Source organism: Arachis hypogaea, chromosome 19 (genome assembly GCF_003086295.3).
Source record: "Arachis hypogaea cultivar Tifrunner chromosome 19, arahy.Tifrunner.gnm2.J5K5, whole genome shotgun sequence".
Classification (NCBI taxonomy): domain Eukaryota; kingdom Viridiplantae; phylum Streptophyta; class Magnoliopsida; order Fabales; family Fabaceae; genus Arachis; species Arachis hypogaea.
The window spans coordinates 86,994,276-87,007,048 of NC_092054.1; the positions used below are offsets into that span (position 1 = coordinate 86,994,276).

Below are 12,773 nucleotides of genomic sequence, written 5' to 3' on the forward strand. Positions count from 1 at the left end.
GTCTCTGGGTCCTGAGATCTGATTTCCCATTTCAATTCTCTGTTTACTGCTTTATATGTTCATTTACTTTTCTGTTTCGGATCCGATTCAATCCCAATTCCCTTTTACTCTTCTGTTTAATGCAATTTAACTTTTCCTTGTTTAAATCCAAGCCCCAATTCCCTTTACAATTCCAGCCGTTTACATTTCTTGCATTTTAAGATTCCGCTATTTACATTTCTTGCATTTTAAGTTTCTGCTATTTAATTTCTTGTTCTTTAAGATTCAGCAATTTAATTCCCTGTTCTCTTTACTTCCATGCAATTTAATTTCTGCAAATCACAAAACACTCAACCAAATCTTGATTCGCTTGACTAAATCAACCACTAAACTAAAATTGCTCAATCCTTCAATCCCTGTGGGATCGACCTCACTCCCGTGAGTTTTTATTACTTGATATGACCCGGTGCACTTGCCGGTTAGATTTGTGTGTTTTGGGAGAAATTTATTTTTCACCAAAAAACTCATCAATGAGCTCGTTCTTCTCATTGGTAACCACAGTGATTCCTCCCTTCTTGGGCACAACAAGTATGGGGCTAACCCAAGGGCTGTCCGAAATTGGGTATATGACCCCTCCTTGCCAAAGCTTCATAACCTCTTTCTGTACCACTTCCTTTATGATTGGGTTCAGCCTTCTTTGGGATTGAATGGATGGCTTGGCATCATCTTCCAACAGTATTTTATGCATGCATATGGCTGAACTGATTCCCTTCAGGTCAGCAAGGGTCCATCCAATGGCATCCTTATGCTCCCGCAGCACCTTGAGTAGCTCGTCCTCTTGATCTTGACTGAGGGATGAATTTATGATCACTGGGTAGTTTTCATTTTCTCCTAGATATGCATATTTGAGAGTGGGTGGCAGTGCTTTGAGTTCAAGTTTGGGTGCTTCTGACTTTTCGTTCCCTTCCTTTGGTGCATCTGGTATATGTATTTCTGCTGTGGCCACCTCTTCACTTGATTCAGATTCTTCCTCCACCAATCTCTCGTCCTCTTCAGGTTCTTCTTCTTCAAAATTCTCCTGCACTTCATCCTCAAGTGCATCTAACCTCATGCATTCCCCCAATTGTTCGGGTGGGTAACTCATGGCCTTGAACACATTGAATGTCATCTTTTCATTGTGTAATCTCAGGGTGAGGTCACCCTTCTGAACATCAATGACAGCTCCAGCAGTGGCCAAGAATGGCCTTCCCAAGATGATGGAGGTCTTGGCGTCCTCCTGCATGTCCAGCACCACAAAATCTGCTGGAAATATGAAATCTCCCACTTTTACCAGCAAATCCTCTACTATCCCGTGAGGGAATTTGAACGATCGGTCTGCCAGTTGTAGGGCCATTTTTGTTGGTTTCGCCTCCTCAATTTTCATCTTTCTCATCATAGCTACTGACATCAAATTGATGCTGGCCCCTAAGTCACAAAGAGCCTTCTCCACTGTGATTTCTCCTATAATACAAGGGATCTGAAAACTCCCAGGATCCTTCAGTTTCTGGGGTAGTTTATGCTGAATGATAGCACTACACTCTTCGGTTAGTATCACAGTCTCATTGTTCTTCCAGCTTCTCTTCTTAGTCATTAGTTCCTTCAAAAACTTGGCATAGAGTGGCATTTGTTCTATGGCTTCAGCAAAGGGTATGTTGATTTGTAGCTTCTTGAAGATTTCCAAAAATCTCAAGAACTGGTTGTCATCTTCCCTTTTCTTCAATAGCTGGGGATATGGAGCTCTTGAGATGTTCAGTTGTGGTATCCCTTTTTCTTTCTGCAGACTTGGCGTGGGCGGTTGAACTCCATCTTGCTCTTCTCCCTTTTCAATTGAGCCTTCTTCTTGTGGTTTTTGGGGACGTTCCTTCAGTTCCTTTCCACTCCTAAGTGTGATAGCTTGACACTCCTCCCTTTTGCTTGAATGGGCATCATAGCAAAAGTTGTGGTTAGGAAGCTGCTTAAACAGATAGCTGATTTGTGTCTCCAGTTTTTTGATGGCAGCATTTTAATTCTGCATGTTTGACTGCACTTCCTCTCTGAATGCTTTACTGTTTCGAATGTCTTTGCATACTCCTTCAATTAAGGTTTCGATCTTAGAGAGCTTGTCATCAATTGATGGGTGATTCGGAGCAGATATGCTGTTTTGGTTTTGATAGGCGTGTGGAGAAGTGTTGTTGTTGGAGTTGTAACGTCTCTGGTCTTGGTTTTGATCTTGCTCACTTCCCCACCCAAAGTTTGGGTGGTTTCTCCATCCAGGGTTATAGGTTTTGGAGTATGGATCATAGTTTTTCCTTGGTGAATTCTCAATGTAGTTGGCTTGCTCCTGACTCCCCTCTGCTTCTCCATTCACTCCTTCTTGGGTTGTTGATGAAGTGGAGATTGCTGCTACTTGGTTCATCTCCATCTTTTTGGTGAGGTCAGCCAACTGCTGGGTAATGAGCTTGTTTTGGGCCAACAGAGCATCTACATTGTTTAGCTCCATTACTCCTCTTGTGTTCCCTCTTTCAGAAGCATAGAAGTAGTTGTTCTCTGCTACTGTTTCAATAACATCTATGGCTTCCTCAATAGTCTTCTTCTTGTTCAAAGATCCTTCGGATGAATGGTCTACGGCCTTATTTGACTCATAAGAAAGTCCTTCATAGAAAATGTGCAGCTGCACCCATTCGTTGAACATATCTGGTGGGCACCTCCTTGTTAGGTCTTTAAACCTCTCCCATGCATCATATAGAGTCTCAAGATCTTGTTGCCTGAAAGTTTGGACCTCAGCTCTCAGCCTATTGATTCATTGAGGAGGGTAAAATCTTGCTAAGAATTTGTTCACCACGTCTTCCCAAGTTGTCAAGCTTTCCCTTGGGAAAGATTCCAGCCACTTGGCTGTTTTGTCCCTAAGTGAGAATGGAAATAGGAGCAGTCTATAAGCGTCAGGGTGAACACCATTAGACTTCACTGTGTCACATATTCTCAGGAAGGTGGTCAAATGTTGATTGGGGTCTTCTTGAACACCTCCTCCAAACGAACAGTTGTTCTGAACAAGGGTGATGAGCTATGGTTTAAGTTCAAAGTTGTTGGCATGGATTGTTGGCTTTTGGATGCTACTTCCACAATTGCCTGGGTTTGGATTGATGTAAGAGCCCAAAACTCTTCTATCCTCCCCAGCATGATTTGCTCTACCTCCTCTCCTATGGTTGTGATCCTCTTCTTCATGATGGTTTTCCATGTTGTCTTCCATGTTTGTTTCAAAGAATTCCTCTTCTTCCTCAGCACCAACCACTTTCTTTCCTCTTGCCTCCCTCCTTAATCTAAGGAAGGTCCTCTCAGGTTCAGAATCGAAGGAAGTTGAAGCCCCGCTTCTTCTCCCTGTCATACAACCATCAAGTGCAAGCAAGAAAAGATAGGTGCAGAAAGTATTTGTGTCAGAATTACTGTTAGTTGTGGGTGATGCAATATATCAAACAGTTAGTGGGTTAGCAAACAAAATTGAAAATAACAAAGAAAAACAAATGAGTAGAGGGGGAAGGGAAGAAGTTCAACTAAAACAAAAAGTAAATCACTCAAACAGAAAATAAAATTCACAAAAATAAAAATGCTCAATCTAGTGATCTTCTAATTTAATCATTGTTGATGCACAATCAATCCCCGGCAACGGCGCCATAAACTTGATGCGGGTGGAAACTTGTCTCTCAACAAATCTCCTTTTGGCAAGTGTACCGAATTTGTCGTCAAGTAAAAACTCACAATAGAGTGAGGTCAAATCCCACAGGGATTGATTGATCAAGCAACATTAATTAGAAGAATGTTCTAGTTGAGCGAATCCAGAATTTGGGTTGAGAGTTGCAGAAAACAAAATGGCGGGAATGTAAATAACAGAAAAGTAAATGCTAGAATTAAAGGACTGGAAGTAAATGACTGAAATTAAATTGCAGAATTTTAAATGGGAATGGGGGATTTGCTCATAAAAGTAAATGGCAGAAATTAAAGAGAATGGGTAGATCAGAGATGGGGAGTTCATTGGGCTTAGGAGATGTTGTAATTCTCTGGATCAAGTTCATTTTCATCTCTTCCTCAATCAATGCACTCATTGATCTCCTTGGCAATCTTAAGTGATTGAATTACAATTTCTTGCAATTCAATCTCTCAAATCTTGATCAATAGCCAATTCCTTGGTCAATTGCTCATGAGAAGAGATGAAGTATGGTCACTGATTATACCACATGCATTTCCCAAATCAAGTATTGAGAGGGTTATAGTCACATACCCATCTAAACCCAATTTGGTCCAGCATGAGAAAGCAATTCTAGCTTGATCTCTTCATTCCTCTTTCAAGGTTCAAAAGAGATCCAAGTTTGAATAGCTTCTCTTCCAAGATAACTACTCAATTGGATGAAGATCGAAAGCTTTCAAGTAAAATCAAGAGAAAAGATAGAAGAAGAATAATGAAAATTAGTATTGATCCATCAAATTACAACAGAGCTCCCTAACCCAATGAAAGGGGTTTAGTTGTTCATAGCTCTAGAAAATGAAAATAAAGATGGAGAATACATCATAGAACTAGAAATTGCAAAGAAAGTAAAATACAGAGAGTAATTCCCTTTTTCCAACTTCCAAAACTCCTTTATCAATTCAAAGCTACTCCTATATATACTACTCTTCTCAGCTTCTAGTTTGCTCTTCAAGTTTTGGGCCTTTGGATCTTGAGTTTGAAGCAGTTCTTTTCTTCATTTGGGCTTGGCTTTACTTGCAGAGAGAAAGTGCTAAGTGGGCAGAGACTTTAGCTCAGGGCGTTAGGGGTGTTAACATTTAGTGAAAGTATAAGTTCGAGAACGTTAGTGACACTTAACATTTTCACTAACGTTCCAATGTACCCCTTTGCCTCACGTTAGAGCCCACGTTAACTAGGTTAACGTGGCTTCTAACGTGGCCTTGCCAACCTTCGAGAACGTTAGTGACACTCAACATTGTCACTAACATTCCAGTGTGCCCTTTTTTGCTTCACGTTAAAGCCCACGTTAACTAGGTTAACGTGGCTTCTAACGTGGCCTTGCCAAACTTCGAGAACGTTAGTGACACTCAACATTGTCACTAACGTTCCAATGTGCCCCTAGATCTCACATTAGAGTCCACGTTAACTAGGTTAATGTGGCTTCTAACGTGGCCATTCTTAGCCATCCCAACGTTAGTGACAATGTTGAGTGTCACTAACGTTGGCTCATCATTCATTCCTCATCGTTAGCTTCCACATTAACTAAGTTAACGTGGCTCCTTGGGGGTTGTGTGGTTGCTTCCAACGTTAGTGACGATGTTGAGTGTCACTAACGTTGTCGACAACTCTCACTTCTTACGTTAGCTCCCACGTTAACTAAGTTAACGTGGAAGTTAACGTTGTGTGTTGCATCCTTAGGCCAACGTTAGTGACAATGTTGAATGTCACTAACGTTGGCTTCTCTTCCCCCTTTAACGTTAGAGGCCACGTTAACTAGGTTAACGTGGGCTCTAACGTGGCCACTCATGAGTGTTTGCCAACGTTAGTGACAATGTTAAGTTTCACTAACGTTGGCTCAACTACCCTTCTCCACGTTAGAGTGCACGTTAACTTAGTTAACGTGACTCTTAACGTGGGCAATGATGGCTTTGAGAGTGTTATTGGCAATCACTTTTCTCATTAACCTTGCAAGTTACCTCCCTTTCCTTGCTTCCTTTGGTCCTGAAATCAAGCAACAGAGTGCATCAAAGTTCTAGTCCAAGTCATGGGTAATGCAGCATACAATTTGTCACTAAATTCATGCAAAATCCTCATGAAATAATGTAAAATGCACAATGTATGCTTGAATCAAGGTGTAGGTGAATATTTACCCAAAACTAGCTTATTTCCTAAAGAAATGCATGAAACTACCCTAAAAACAGTAAAGAAAAGGTCAGTGAAACTGGCCAAGATGCCCTGGCATCAAAAAGTAAATAGCACAAAAGTAAAGAAAGAGATAAAGTGCAGAAAAGTAAAATGGCAAGAAAAGTAAATGTATGAACTAAAAATAAAATGAACATTGGAATCAAGAGATATTGCAATCCTCCGGATCAAGTTCATTCTCATCTCTTCCTCAATCAATGAATTCATTGATCTCCTTGGCAATCTTAAGTGATTGGATCCCAATTCCTTGGCAATCCAATCTCTCTAAGCTTGAACAATTTCCCAATTCCTTGATTTAATTGCTCATGGGAAGAGATGAAGTTTGGTCACTGATTATACCACACACATTCATAGATCAAAGAATTGGTAGGATTAAATGTCACAATATCCATCCAATCCCCAACCTAATCCAATGTGAGAGAGCATTTCTAGCATGATTTCCTCATTCCTCTTCCAAGGTTCAGAGGAAATCCAAGAATGAGCAATTTCTCTTCCGAGACAATTATCCAATTGGATGAAGATCGAAAGCTCTCTAGTAAAATCAAGAAAAAAGAAAGAAGAAGAAGAATAAGAACTACAATTGATCCATTGAATCACAATAGAGCTCTCTAACCCAACGAAAAGAGTTAGTTGATCATTGCTCTACCAAAATAGAAAAGAAAGAAAGTGCAGAAAAGTAAAGATGAAGATTAAAACTGAAAATAAAACTTCAAAGTTCATAAATGAAAATTACAACTAAAACAAAACTACTCCTAAGGAAGAAAAAAAGAGAAAAGGAAGAAGAGTGGTTGAGGGGAGGGGTCCGAAGACCAACTCCCCTTGGAGTGTGCCAATTCACAGAAGTTCGAATCGGTCTTCACTCTCTCCCCCTTCCTTCAATTCTCCGTTCCATAATGAATTTAATGTAGAGACTAAGGCCTTTTTATAGGCTCTCTTAAATTACAAAATGAAATTAAAAGTAAATTACAATGAAATGAAAATTAACTATTCTAGATGCTTCTTGTGGCCTTGATTGGTTGACAAATGTGGGCTTGCTTGCTTGAGCTTTGAAGTGGACTTGAGAGAGAAGTGAATCAAGTTGAGGTCCAAGTGCTAATCGTTAGTGCTACCGTTAGCCACACTAACGCTACAAGTGTGGCGTTAGTGCTGAAGTTAGTGTGGCTAACGTCACACTTGCTACCCAGTTGGTGTTTTTGGGGCTTAAAAGATGCCTCTTGTTTGTGCTCCAATTTCATGCCCACTATAGACTATTATATATTATTGGAAAGCTCTGAATTTCAGCTTTCTAACGCAACTAGAATCACCTCAATTGGATCTCTGTAACTCAAGTTATGCTCCTTTGAAGGGGACAGGGTCGCTGGCATAGTCGCTGGCGTTATTGGCAAAAGTGAGTGCCAATAACGTCCGCGTTCAGAGGATTAGTATTGCCAGGATCTGAAGCTCAAAATTAATGTACATCCAATACTATTATATATTGTTGAAAAGCCCTGGATGTCTACTTTCCAACGCCATTGGAAGCGCATCATTTAGAGCTCTACAACTCGAGTTACACTTCTTGGAAGGTGAAGAGGTCAGCTAGCCTTACTACAGGTTGATACCATGTTCATCTTTGCACTTTTGGGGCAGGTTTTCTCCCTCAAATTTAGTGTCCACCATCTAGTGCCATATATGCTTGGAAAGCTCTTGAATCTTACTTTCTAATGCCACTGAAATCACCTCATTTGGAGCTTTGTGGCTCAAGTTATTCTTGTTTGAAGAAGGTATGGTCAGGCTGCCAGGTGAGATTTTGCCCACGTTAGTGTCCACGTTAGTGTCCACGTTAGTGTAACTAACGTGGCCATTAACGTAGGCCTTCTTTGCTTCGCAAACGTTAGTGGCGTTCACTTTTTCCACTAACTTTCACAGCTGTCTCCTTTCTTCCACGTTAATGCCCACGTTAGTGTAACTAACGTGGCCATTAACGTGGGTCTTCCTTTGCTGCGCTAGCGTTATTGGCACTCACTTTTGCCAATAACGCTGCTCCTTCTTCAAAGTTAACGCCATTAACATTCCCACTAACGTTCCAAACTTTCCTTCCTTCCATGTTAATGCCCACGTTAGTAGCACTAACGTAGCCACTAACGTGGCTCTTCTCTGCTTCTTTTGGCCTGAAATTAAACAAACAAAGTGCATCAAGGTAACATACAAGATGATCTTTATATACTAAGTGTGCTAATAATACTCAAAATCAAAACTTCACTTAGTGTGATCTATTTTATTATATTTACCCTGTATATTAACTAAAATTCACCTATGCTTGAGATATTGTTTCATGAAGAGATTTTTCATGCTATTACTCATTTATTGGAAAAAATTGTATGAAAACTAACTAAAACACTACAAGAAAAATACCCATTCAGCCACACTTTTTTTAAGCTACATTTGAAAAGCGTAGCCTATTCATAGAATAGGCTACGCTTTTCTCAGTGTTGCCTGTTTTTTAGAGAAAAGGAAACACAATTCTTGCATCATTTAAAAAGTGTAGCCTTAGATATTATAGAAATCACTTATAAAGCGTAGCCGTATGTTAATATCTATCGGTACACTTTTATATCAAAAAGAGCGCTTTTTAAGAGTAGCCTATTTATTAAGTTTTGGGTGCGCTTCAAAAGTGTTGCCTAATGTATCTAAGTGAAATGTCCAATAACACTTAGTAAATTTTTTGAATTTTCCCCAAATGATACATGCGTACAAACACTTAGCCAAATCAGAAAACATAACCCTTAGCTACTGAAAACATAACACTCGATCATCACTACCCTTAGCTTTTCCCTTCTTCGCGCCACTCATCACCCCCAAATCAGAGAAAGGGATCGCCATCACCAGTCAACACTCACCACTCACCACTCACCACTCACCATCTCCACCAGTCACTCATATTCGTCACTCACCACTCACCACGCCATCACTAGTCTTCATCGTCGCTTCTGTTCGCTGCGCTCTCACATTAGGTAAATTTTTCCCCCTTTTCGTATCCATTCAGCCTCACTCACGCACTCTCATCCTCCCTCAACTCACACACACGAAAGAGAAGAAATCAGAAAAGGGGAGCACAGGAAGAAGAAGAGAAGAAGAGAGGAGAGGGGAAGGAAGGAAAGAAACGACGACGCCGCATATGGCTCCACCGCTGTCGAGCGCCGGTGAAAGAGAGCTCGAGGGAGAGAGAAAACGCGATGGAGGAGAGAAGAAAGGGGTGCTTGGTCACCGCTGAAACTCCACCACCATTGCTAGGGCTTCTTCCACCGCTATCATCTCCTCAAGATTCAGATTCCCTTCTTCTCTTGCATCAATTTCTCGTTCCACGCTATCATCTCCTCTCTCCCCGCTTTTCAGATCCTCATTCAATTTCTCATCATCTCGTTCTTCTCGCCATCATATCGTGGTCAAAGCCACCGATGACTCTTCCAACCTATCCGGTGATGATCCTTTTCGATCTTTCCCGTGGTTCCAATCCGACTCTGGTAATCTTTCCTTCTTTTTCCTGAAATTTCATTCAAGTAGCTGGATTTTCCTTTCACTGATTGTTGTAATTGAAGTTCATTTCAATTGCGGAATTTGATTCTGCAGCGCTAGTTGTGATTGTGCAAGTTGTGAAACATATTTTTGTATATAGAATATTCAAATGTGTGTGCTTTTTTAGAATATTTGAGCTGAAATCTTGAAAATTAAAATTAGTTTTTGTTGAAATAAAATGGTGGAGCTTTTGCTTCTTCTTTTCGATGTTTATGTGCTCTAAGTTATGGTTATTTTGTTTCTTCAAGGCCTAGTGATTTTGCTGCTTTAGTTGAGTTAGGTATTCTTCAAGTATAATTTATAAACTTTCAGAGGATTTTTAGGTTATTGAAGGGTGCAGTGCTTTTTGGATTCATGGCATTTGGTACTTTTTAAGTTTTAATTGATCGATAACTGAGATTGCCTTCATCAGAGTCTGCATTTTGGAAAATGATATACTGCTCTTTTATGCTGATGAGATTTATTTGCTAAGTAAAAAAAAAAAAGCGGCCTGGTTCACAAGCATCCCGCGTTCACGCAGGGTCCCGAGAAGGGCTGCACCCAACGGGTGTAATTTATTTGCTAAGTACTATATTGCTAATTTGTTTCAATGATTTCTCAGAAATTCAATGGGTTCATGAGGATAGAATTACATTGTTCACCGCTGATGGACTGGTGCAGATTGGAGGCTCCATCACCCCTCGCCATGTTAGCTCTTCAGATGTATGATTTTATTATGCAATTTCATTAATTTTTTCTATAATAATTTATTTAGGTAAAAAAGGTGACCCTGTCAGTGCCGTTTCGGTTCTGTTAACCATGCTTGTTGGTGTTGGGGTTTTAACTTTTTAGGATTTATCTTGGATTTATCTTGGCTTTAAAGAGAGAAGACCTAATACAAAATTTACGAAATCACTTAGGAGTTATTTGATTTGGTTATGACTTATGAAAACACTTTGTTGTTGAATAGCTTAATATAAACTGGTTTTCTTTTGTGGTATAGGTAGTACCGAAGACTATTGGAAAAGATAGGATGCTGCTCAAGTAATGGATCAGGTTGAGGACTTGTGTTTTCTTCACTTTGCATCGATCTGTAGAATTTTTCTTCTACAAAATTCCTCAGCTGATTAAGAATATATAGTTATTTTGTTTACTGACATGATGGTGTTTGTGTTGTTGTAGTTAGTATGGGAAGGACTTGGACTCGGAGGAGGGACAGATGTCCGAAACTGGGGCAGGTAGAATGATAAAACCGATTGTGCTCTTTTGTGTCTAATGAATTTCCATATGAACTGCTTCTTTCCTTGTTTTGCAGCCTGGTTTATCAGGCTATTTCAATAGCAAATAATGCATGCTGGGCTATTGGAGAACTTGCAGTTAAGGTATGTTAATGTTATGTGCTACATTCTGATTAAATTTTGTAGAATTGTATTGTGGCTGGAATCTAATTGGCTTAGTCAGAGTTATGTGCATAATGTAGTTTTAAACTGTTAGTTTCAAAAGCCAATTAGGACAAATGGTTCTGCTCTTTGTGATTGCTATTTGACTGTTATCTTTTAATTTTCCACTTATATATTTTTGTCTTATGAAATTTTTTTGTCTAAAACAACACTTGTTGGCACAATTGACAATAAATGTATGAATTTAACTAAATTTAACTAAATGTACCCACTGTATATTCACCTGTTGGCACAATTGACAATAAATGTATAAATTTAACTAAATTTCATAAACAGAAAGTTTAACTTGTTTCTTAAAAATACTTATTTGTAAATGTTTTACTATTCTATTCTATTTGTGTTTTGAGGGAACTTTTTTAAGTTAGGATTGGGTTTTGGAGTGTGGACGGGAATTTCCAAAGGAGGAAAAGAAAAGGCTGAAAAAGCAAAACCTTAGCTTATGAGCATGTGAGGGAGAGGACGACTTTCTCACTTGATAACTCAAAACCGATCATATAATCTTAATCATGAGTCACACAACATGGCACTTGGCAAAGAGATGCTCATTCACCACATGTGACACCTTTTCTTGTTTATTGCTTCTGTCCCACGAATGGTTTCTGATTCATTCAAATATGTATTACATAAGGATAACCAAGAAAAAAAAAGGGAATTTCACTTACCATGAAAAAAAAAGATAGAATTAAAGCTCAATCTATTAATTCTGGAAGAAAGCTCACTTGATTTAATGCTTGTTGCTTCTTTCCCTCAGATTATGTTATGCTAGTGTATAAGAGAGAATATTAATTTCTCAAAGTATGACAAATTAGTTGGCAATGCTTGACTTTTTTGCAGATGATCACGAGATTTCTGAGCACAAGGAATGTGTAGCAGCTGTAATTTTTGTGTGTAGAAGTAGAACCCACTACACTAGCCACTTGACTTTCACTGCTATATCTTTATGCCTTTTAGGATGGCTGTGAATGCTATAAACAATGCTTGTAAGAGATATTGGCATTTGGGATTTGATGAGTTATAGGTTATTCTTTTATTGATGGGGTGATTCTTTTGTTGTTGCCTGTCAAAGTTGCTGCCTTTAGGCTTTATAAGTTAAAAAAGAATTCACTTGGTTGCTGGAATTGATTGCAGATTTGAGTTATCTTCTGTGGTCACCACATTTTAAAGCAATAGCTCAAAGAAAAAGCGACAACTTTAAAAGATGAACTTGGAGACATGAAGGCCAAACAGTAGCAACAAGAGGAAGAGATTCATGGATTGTGGAATATGGTTTAGTTATTAGAAAATACTTATGTAAGATATAATATTTTAGTTTTTTGTAGAGTATTAGTAGTAAATTTTAAGTGGTCTCTTGCTTATTTTGATATGACTATGCTTAATTTGGTGTGAGATGTATAAATATTCAAAATTAATTTCATTTTAATACTTTTGGTTCTTTATAAATATATTTTGTTTACAGATAATTTTTATTATTTAAATAAATTTAGTATAATTTTATATTTATTTTTATTTTATTTTATTTAATTCATTTAATTAAAAATACAAAATTATATATGTAATTATATTATTAAATATTATATTGTACAAAAAATTATTGAAATATTAATTATATATATATATATATATATATATATATTAAAAATTAAAAAAAATAATGAGGGACTTAAGGCTACACTTATATAAAGTAGCTATAAGTATGCTATTTGTTACGTTTATAAAGTGATGCAGTAGCCTTGAAAAGTGTAGCCTATTCTTTTGAATTCTGGTAACCATTAGTGCTGAAAAGCGTAGCCTTTGGTCCTGGACAGCATCACTTGAAAAGCGTAGCCTATTCCCAAACGCCAAAAGCGTAGCCCTTGGTGCAGGAA

At 38.5% G+C, this 12,773-nt stretch overlaps 1 protein-coding gene across 2 annotated transcripts; it reads left to right on the forward strand.

The window, feature by feature from the left end:
- The first annotated feature begins 8,792 nt into the window (after nt 1-8,792).
- LOC112779458 (uncharacterized) lies at nt 8,793-11,827 on the forward strand. Of its 2 annotated transcripts, none has more exons than XM_072227984.1 (6): nt 8,793-9,417; nt 10,130-10,171; nt 10,452-10,504; nt 10,631-10,686; nt 10,764-10,830; nt 11,743-11,827. In XM_072227984.1, exons 1-3 carry the CDS (start codon nt 9,130-9,132, stop codon nt 10,494-10,496), a joined length of 375 nt encoding a protein of 124 aa, XP_072084085.1. In that variant the 5' UTR covers nt 8,793-9,129; the 3' UTR covers nt 10,497-10,504; nt 10,631-10,686; nt 10,764-10,830; nt 11,743-11,827. The 2 variants fall into 2 exon arrangements, with proteins under 2 accessions (XP_072084085.1, XP_072084084.1); XM_072227983.1 differs by having other exon boundaries at nt 8,796-9,417; nt 10,071-10,171.
- The last annotated feature ends 946 nt before the right edge of the window (nt 11,828-12,773 follow it).

Excerpts from the sequence above, each read along its gene's own strand:
- LOC112779458 (XM_072227983.1), top strand. The coding sequence starts at position 9,130 with ATGGAGGAGAGAAGAAAGGGGTGCTTGGTCACCGCTGAAACTCCACCA. Across the intron at positions 9,418-10,070 it reads GTGGTTCCAATCCGACTCTG|AAATTCAATGGGTTCATGAG; the intron begins GTAATCTTTCCT and ends ATGATTTCTCAG.